Source organism: Echeneis naucrates, chromosome 6 (genome assembly GCF_900963305.1).
Source record: "Echeneis naucrates chromosome 6, fEcheNa1.1, whole genome shotgun sequence".
Lineage (NCBI taxonomy): Eukaryota > Metazoa > Chordata > Actinopteri > Carangiformes > Echeneidae > Echeneis > Echeneis naucrates.
Window position 1 is genome coordinate 6,088,669 of NC_042516.1, and position 9,027 is coordinate 6,097,695.

Sequence of the window (9,027 nt, forward strand, 5' to 3'; positions counted from 1 at the left end):
AAATCACCTGGCCCTAAATGACTCACTTCAGATTTGACAGAATCTGGTTATGTTTAGTTAAGAGGAAGAGAAGACGAGAAGGCTGTCTGTTTTAAATCAAAATCTATCATCAAACTGCTGAAGAAACGTGATGACAACTGCTCTCATCCAAGTCTTTCCTTTAATGTTCAGGGTTGACATTTATTATAAAGTTGTCCTGTATAATCCCATATAATAGTTAGGTTTGGACATCGCATCCTGCACTCCACATGAACTGGATTTTCTTCCGCCCTCTTCAGTGATGATACAGTGGTGATCATTTGGAGAGTTAATCATCACTGCATCTGTCTGGCAGAGATCTGTTCATCAAATGAAACACTTCTGAGAGAGAACGCCTCATAAAAACTGAATTGGAGATTTCTGTACTTTTAATTGAAAATTCTCTCAAATTTACAATGGTGAGTTTTTAGTCAGGCTTTGACATCACTTCCAGACAGGGAAGGCTGCTCATACGACGTCCTCTTGGTTCTGGGCAGGATGCTGGCAGGTAGGTATTGATCCGTTGGCGCGTTTAGCTCGTCCATTTCCGTCGTGAAATGGTCAGGACTTTCCCCATTGGATGTCTCCTTGATGACGCTATAGGTGAGCGCCACACTGTAAGAAGCCGGCTTTTCCATGCGCTCAGGGCCACAGTGACAAAGCTTCTTAAAAGCAGCACGGAACTTCTGGGACATGGCGTTGTAGATGACGGGGTTAATGGCACTGTTCAAATAGATGCAGAGACGGCAGAAGAGCAGGAACCAGGTGTCCAGGTAGGCCTTCTTCAGGAAGGAGTTGACCACCACTAAGGTTCGATAGGGCATCCACAGTAAGGCAAAGAGAATCACCACCACAGCCAGCATCTTGGTCACCTGGTAAAGTTCAATTTTGAGGTGAAAAATCAAATCGTGCACAATGACCATATAGTGCCAGCATACACAATACCAAAGCCATAATGTTACCACGAATTTCAGTGGACACTTTGTGATGCTTCCGCTTTATATTATCAACATTCAACTGATGCAACAAGAAGTTCCTATTGTGAAAACGATGTGCTGTCCTAGATGTTAGCGCTGAGTCCCTGCCAGTCAACATGGTCCTTCCCAGTTATTTTGACGGCGATTTAAATATTGCAGGGAGCAGCAGCTGTTCGATGAAAAGTTGCTGTTGAAAGGCTCCACGCAGCTAGTTTCTCCCTTTTCACTCTGCCCCATACTGCTTTGTGCAAACTTAGACATTTGCCACCATATGCAGCATGAAATCAGATCAAAGTTACTCATTGCATGATTTAAGAAGGCCAATTTCTTCATCAAAACAAAATCTTAAGAATTAGAAGTGATCATTATAAAGAGAATCATGATAACCAATCCTTTAAATGCTAGGACTTGAGAAATCATTTGTTTTTTGAAAGGTCCTGCTGCAGGTGGTTTGCACTGACACTACTGAAGGAGGATATTCTACCAATTTAGCACTTTTGTGTTGCAACAGTAATGACATTTTCAGGGAAGTCAGGCTTCCCCTCCACAAGCATATTTCTTCGACGCACAGCAGCTGATGTAAATGACCTTTTAACTTTCCTTTGGCCTTTTACTTGAATATATTTTGTGTATGTGCATGAAATCATTTTGTAAGACAACAGTACAGTTCTAACAACAGTAGTTCGGCAGCATATGGAGCAGCAGCTGAGAAGTAACTGCTCCTTTATGTGTGGTCTTAATGGGCTGCCTGTCACTGTCACATACATGCTCCATTGCCTGACAACAGTTAGAGAAAAACCTTTGGATGGGAACAGCTCTATTAAACGCTACGTGGCACAGAAAGTAGGAGAGGAGAGGACACAGAGTAAAGAGCAGCTGACACAAGTGCAAATATTCCAGGTTTTGACCCAGTCTCGTTTAACCAAACATGTCTTGTCTGTGAGCACAGCTGCATCCCCACCTGAACACTTGACTCACTTGAGTCAACTTGAGTATGTTTGACTAGATTAACATGGTGCTATCACAACGCCACACAAATATTGATGCTGCGATTGAAGAGGAAGCCCTTCTACATTGAATATTCATTGAGCTGCTCTATTTTGGAGAAACCCGAAATGTTTGCAAGCACAGTTATTAAGAAAGGGCAGGGCGCAGGGAACACTGACTGTCAGCTGGTTAGATCGCATTATAATCTTCTCAGGACAAATCACTTCCATGACAGTATTACATGATCAAATATTCATATCAAACACTCAAATATGAGCCATCTTATTTACATTGCGTATATAACTGAGTAACAACTAAGTATTGTTGAACGCATCCCAACTTTTGGGCACAAACGACTAGCAGGGAAGGTAAAATTGAAGCCAGATGCAAACATCTAATACTGGTCAGTCTAGACATAGATTTTGCTATAATTTGCCCATATTTTTGTTTTGTTTTTTTGTTGTTGTTGTTGTTGTTGTTTTTTTTAATGTAACAGAACAATAAATGAATATTTACTAAGAAAGAGTTGATTCATAAAAAGTATTCTTTACAATTGAGAATACATTTCCACTGGTCATTACAACTTTTTCACACCTTTACAGCTTTTCTGGATGTTGTGAGAGGACACCTCAGCAACCTAGCCAGAGAGACCTGCCGACCCTACAAGTTAGTCAGTGTTTATTGTTGGGCTTTTGCTTGGTCTCCAATGAGGATGATCATCCTGGTGCGTGACCTGTATGCGATCAAACCTATATTTATCTATATTCTATTGTTTTAGCACCAGTGAGGTGAGTTTAAAAGTCCTTAATTGTCGTTGGAAAAGTGATGGGCTGGACGGTACGGGTTGTTACTTTTATTCACATTGTGTATGCAGACCACTGGAGTACATGTGGGATAGTGTTATTGTGGGTAAAAGCTAAAATTTAAGCCATGCTGACTGAGACAAAGCCAAAAGCCTATTTGAGTTGGGGTTAACTGATTATACTATCCAATGGAGCATGGAGCCGCCTCAGGGTACCGCACCCCCCGTCATTCCAGGGCTTCTTCCCTTGATCTGATAAACAAACATCTGTCTCTGCTATGTACCTGTCTGTGTCAGTGTGTGTGCCTTTGTGTTACTTTTGTTAAAGAAGTTTTGCTTTGCTTTGTTTTGTTTTTTAACAAAAGGAAGATGTCGCCGCAAAAGTGTGTCTATATGGTCTTATATAGGAAAGTTGGAATTTAGGTGTGATGATGCAATGGCATTTTTATTTTAAACTGACTTTGACGCTCACACATGCACATGAATAAAAACAAAGCAAAATGAAGGACCTCTGTGATGTAACATTAACTTCAATATGAAACCAACTTGATTCCAAGAACAGCCCATCATCCTTAGCATCCTCGTTTATTGCAAGTTGAACTATAACTTTTTGACGTGAAAAAGTGGAAAGTGTGTCTACACGTAGTGTGAGTGGTTGTCTCTGTATGTCTGTAGCTATATGTTGGCCCTGCGATGGACTGGTGATCTGTCCACGGTGAACCCCACCCTCACTCTAAACATTAGTTGGGACTGGCTCCTGCACCTCCCACGGCCCTGACAGATAAACAGTATAGGTAATGGTATGATGAGATGAGTTTATGCATTAACTGAATGGACCCCCCCCCCCCCCTTTTTTTTTTTTTTTATCAAATATGGACAATAAGCCAATACTTTCATATAATACAGCTCACTGGGTCACCAGGTCAGACAGTGAAAAGTTGTGATATGATTATACTTCATGGATTTACCTGATTTAATGAGAATTCTTTCTTTTGATGGCATGTTTCATTAGACCAACATGCTTCTGTTTGGGTTCTCACTGATCTCAGCTGGTTAATGGTGTTTTTGCAACTAAAACTAGGGTGTCTCCATGGAAAATTAAATGGATCTTTGCATTTCTTGGTGAGTTACTATTTCACAACATGATTATGTATCCACAAACTATAATAAGCTAAATTAAGCTCCATAAACTATAATATTTCCTTGTGTGGTGTAATAACAATGCTTTGTTCATTTCTGTGTTTGTCACCTTCATCAAATGTGCGAACTTGGGTTGTTGGGAAAGGGTCACTGATCTAATACACATGTAATACTTAACATGTAATAAGTTAACTGCACACAGACTAAATTATATCAGGGGAGAAGAAAAGCATAGTATTTTAAATGGGAAAAGTAGTTTTTCCTGGTCTGGGTCTGTGATCTTTGAGACCACAAACAGTCAAGCATCGATTAAATCTTCACTTTATAGGTTAAAATCAATATTTTTGTCATTAACATGGGCCCAATGAGGTCACTTTTATCAGGATCGAGGACCAAAGCACTCCCCCACTTTTGTGGAGCTGAATGGCTTCCCTCATGCCGTCTCCGATGTCCAGCTGGACCTCACACACACCGACACTGTGGCTGCGACGGGGCCCACCTGTCTGCGGGAGGCGGCCGTGGTGCTGCAGGAGGAGCTGGCGCTCACCATCCTTCCCCCCTGGCTCGTCTCTTTCTTCCACTTCTTGGTGCTCTCCTTGGGATCTGCGGGCAGCGGGTTCAGGAACAGGATCCTGGCGATCAGCCCGTACAGGACCGTGGCCAGCATGAGGGGAAGCACGTAAAATACCGCGAAGTCCGTGAAGTAAATGGGCAAGTAGTGGCTCCTGGACACCTTGTAGGCGCAGCTGAGGCGCACCACGTTGGCGTACACCAACTTTGTGGTGTCCGAAAGGAAGAGCCACATGACGCAGTAGACGGAGGTGAGCGCCCACACCAACATGATGATCTTCTTCGCCCTGGACAAAGTGCACAGGAACTGCGCCTTGATGGGGTGGCAGATGGCGATGTAGCGCTCCACGGTGAAGGCGGTGATGGAGCAGGAGGACGCGTTGATGCCAAGGTATTGGAAGTAGGTGATCCCCAGGCAGCCGGCGTAGCCGTACACCCACTGACCGCACAGGGCGTCGGTGATGTTGGGCAGCCCGGCGGCCGTCAGGACCATCAGGTCGGCCGCGGCCAGGCTCACCAGGTAACAGTTGGTGGGGGTCCTCATGTGTTTGGTGGTCAGGACCACCAGGATCACCATCACGTTGCCCACGATCCCCACCCCGCATATGAGGGACACCAGAAACACACTGACCGCTTTGTATTCAACAGTGTAGTCAGTCCAAACATCCATAGTGTGATTGTCCTGCCCCGCCGTGTCATTCTCCACAGTCATGTTACCCATGGTGAGGTTTTCCATAGCAGAGAGAGGCTGGTGCTTTTGTAAAAATTACACCAGGCATTCAAAAGAATTAACACCAAGGATTAATAATAATTGTAACAAAATAAAAATAAACAACAGGGTCCCGGCGTCCAAATTCCAACAGGAACCCGTCTCATAGATCCTCCAATAACTTCATTTCAAGAGATAATCCAGTCCACCTGTCTTTTCTTCTCCATGAAATCCCATTTCTAAAGCTTCATGGCCATCAAATGAAACTCCAGCGCACCGTTTCCATACAAGCAAGAAAAAGAAAGAAAGAAAGAAAGAGAGGGCGTGAAGGGAGGCTGTTTGAAGTTTGCAGAGAGAGGATGTGTTGCAGCTGCTTCGTGCCCTGCTCCTGTCTCACTGCTCAGCTTCCCGCAGAGCCTCTGCCTCTCTGCTCCCCAGCCTCATGCTCAGCTCACTGTCAAGTCACACACACTGACACACAACAAATACCAACTTTCCCCTTCTGCCATGCAGCCACCACTGACACAACTACTATACACTATAGAATGCACGTAATGCACCGCAATTTTTGCCTTAAATTCTGAATGAATAAATCTTCTATTAACTGTATGGATTTATTAATATGGGTAAAAATTATTAATGTTCAAAAAATGTATCCAATTCGGTAACTACATCTGTGTTATAGGATGCCATGAAACCCTCAGAGGAGTTGGCCTATAGTTGTTGACGAACATGAACACATTAGAATTTTTATAATTAGTGTTGTAACCCGTTGACTTACATACTGCTGATAAATTTGGTGTGTGGCTTAAAAAAGAGAGGAACCTATCATCAGCTGTCATTAATTTGTCATTTTTTACACCGTCAACAACAAAAGCAGTCGCAGTGTTGCAACACAATCCCATTCTCGGCACCTCGTGTATGTGATGCATGAGATTTTTTTTTTTTGTTTTGTTTTTTTTTTAATAATCACAATAATGATGGTGAATTCTTGTATTAATGTGTTATGACCACATTTTAAAATGGTGTTTCTTGGAAGAAAAGGCTGATACTACAGGGATATAGTCAGATTCTGACTCTTGCTGATTTTATCTAATTGAAAATCAAATAGTCTAAAAGGTCAAAAAACACATTAAAAAACTAAACACACTCTAAGTACCAATACAGATATTGATTATGGCATATGTGTCTATGGTGAGAGATAAAAACGCCATAAAGAGTGTTAAGGTCCCTCGAGCTCAGCTGCCAAGTACTACAAGGTAGTAACTATGAGAGATTAAAAAAAAAATCCCATAAAGCACAATAACACAATTCCAAACTTCTTGTGGAGTCCTAAAGGCATGATGTTATTCTGTTATAGGACCAGGAAAAGAGATACAAATGTCATAAGGACGGACATGGTCGCTTAAATAGTTTGCAGCCTGATATTGTTATGTGTCGTCTCATGTGGCATCTCCAAAATGCTCACAGCAGGACTGCAGCGTATTTGCACCGCCTCCTTCTTCTGCACTTACCCAGCTCATTTGGTTCTGCAGTTTACTACTATGTTGTGTATTATTTAAACTGACTGTCTGACCTCCAGGGAAAGGCATGTGAAGAATGAGGGAATCCGACAGCTTTGCTTCTCCTGCAATACCTCATCTGAGTGTTTCCGTGCCTCTGTACCCTCTCTCTCTTTTCCTGTTGTCTACCAGCATCCGCCGAAGTTCTTTCGCCTCATTGACAGGGAAAGGAAATGAAGGTTCACGCTGTTTGGTTAGATTATATTGCTTTGCAGAAACAGGGGGTGCTGAGGTCTTACGTGCTTTCACAACACCTAGGAGTGGTGTTGGAGCAGCTCCACTCCTGGAGGCTAAACTCCTGTAACATTAGATCGAGGAGCTGATGGAGACATGTCTGAAGCTGCTTCTCAGTGGAAGAAAAAGTCCTTTACTGTCTCCAGTCATCTCCCTCTGCAGGTTATCCACGGTGAAATAACACACCGAGACATACATGGCCATTATTTGACCGTCTCCCTCTGGCGCTTTTGGTCCTGTGGCCACGAAGATAAACAAACAAGCTGAGGTTTCAGGCAGTCTCTCAACACTAGTCCAGATTAGTGGGATTGGTATTGCCAAGGAAGCTGCTTGGGCTCAAATGAAAAAGGCAGATGATAGAAATTATTCCAATTTCTGCACAGTATGGCAATGCATCTGTTTATATTACTGCCTATACAACCTTCCCAGGGGGCTGGTTTAGTGGCAGCTCAGCTATCTGCAGGAAAACAGCCTTGAAGGAAGCCCGCCTCAGTCTCGGGGCCATATTATCAAACACATCTGTGGTTTTAGATGTCAGCAGCAAATTGTTTGGCTTTAAGTGCTCCTGATCTCCAGCTGATTCATTCTGTTTGGTTAATCACACTATCCCTCTAAAGATTTCATATCAGTGCACACAGAACTTACCATGCAACATCAATTTATCGTCACCTCTGTATTGATCCCCTATTGAGTCATATCAGAAGAGTGTTTGGTTCTGGTTAGAGACCACATCTGCACTACTGAAAGCCTTGGGAGGTCAAATCAAATCAAGTCAAGTTTATTTCTATAGTGCCAAATCATAACACAGTTATATCTCGGCACTTTACATATATATCAGGTCAAGACCAAACTCTTTCTGGAGTTGTTAAAAAGACCCATCTAAGAGCAAGTACTTGGCGACAGTGGCAAGGAAAAACATCCTTTAAGAGGCAGAAACCTCAACCTCAACCTTCATAACTGCGTCATGGTAACTCTTTCAGCAGCAGCAGGTACTGAGCTGCAACATGGAGCAGAGATGATTCAGCACATGTAGGACAGGAACGGGAAGCCAGAGGACAGGAGGGAAAAAACACAGACTACAGGAAGGGACAAAGTTAGAGACATGTAAGTTTGTCATGTACATGCATGGGGGAGAGAGAGAGACCCGGAGAGAGACAGGGACAGGGAGAGAGAGAGTTGCCCCGTGCAGCCACCATCAGTCAAGGCCTGTAGCAGCATAACAATAGACAATAGACAATGAGCTGGATAGCAGAAAAATCTGCCTCCTGATTTACTTTTGAAGACTCTAGGAACCACAAGTAAACCTCCACCCAGAGAGCAAAGTGACCTGCTGGGATAATAAGGAACTATGAGCTCTCTGAGATATGATGGAGCTTGGTCATTTAGAGCTTTGTACATTAGGAGGAGGATTTTAAATTATTTTCAGAATTTTGGTCAAGAGATAAACTCACAGTTGGATTGGTGAGAAGTTTTTAATGACATTCTAACAGACTTGTCAAAGTAATTCCAAGAAAACATCAATTCTATTAATGGTTATGTCTGCTATGATATTCCAGGAGATTATTAAAGGCCTAGCATGTGCTCGAGGTTTGGGATTTAAATCTGTCAACTACATGCTGATTTTGTTATTCTCAGTATGTGTGGGAACCATTACAACAAGGCCTGATGAGCAAGTTTCATTTGTTTACATACAACAATCGTCCAAAGTTAGACTTGATTTGAGAAATAAGCTTATTTGCTTACCAGCAAAGAGTCAAGATGAAAAACTAGATAGCAACCTAACATTTGCATGATAAATGTTAAGACTACAGCAACAGCCCAATAGTTTAGCATAGCAGAAAGAGAACAAAAACAAAGGAAAGCACTTAGCCAGAAGCCAGAAGATTATATCTGCTATTGCTGTTTTTGAGATGCAGACATATTTACTTTAATCACATCCTTCCCATTGAAGGGGGAGCCTGCATGCCAGAAGACATCAACAAATTCAGATTTTAGTATTTTACAAGTAGTTAAACATTTTAAGCATCC

At 42.5% G+C, this 9,027-nt stretch overlaps 1 protein-coding gene across 1 annotated transcript; it reads right to left on the bottom strand.

Moving 5' to 3' along the window:
* Positions 1-449: 449 nt before the first annotated feature.
* trhra (thyrotropin-releasing hormone receptor a) lies at positions 450-5,230 on the bottom strand. The gene is made up of 2 exons (XM_029503743.1): positions 4,424-5,230; positions 450-890 (listed from the first exon to the last, which is right to left on the bottom strand). Exons 1-2 carry the CDS (start codon positions 5,228-5,230, stop codon positions 450-452), a joined length of 1,248 nt encoding a protein of 415 aa, XP_029359603.1.
* Between the last annotated feature and the right edge of the window lie 3,797 nt (positions 5,231-9,027).

Bases quoted from the DNA above. Each gene is read 5' to 3' on its own strand.
- trhra (XM_029503743.1), bottom strand. From the start codon at position 5,230: ATGGAAAACCTCACCATGGGTAACATGACTGTGGAGAATGACACGGCG. The intron at 891-4,423 runs GTGGGCCCCGTC...GAACTTTACCAG, and splicing joins CGGCCGCCTCCCGCAGACAG to GTGACCAAGATGCTGGCTGT.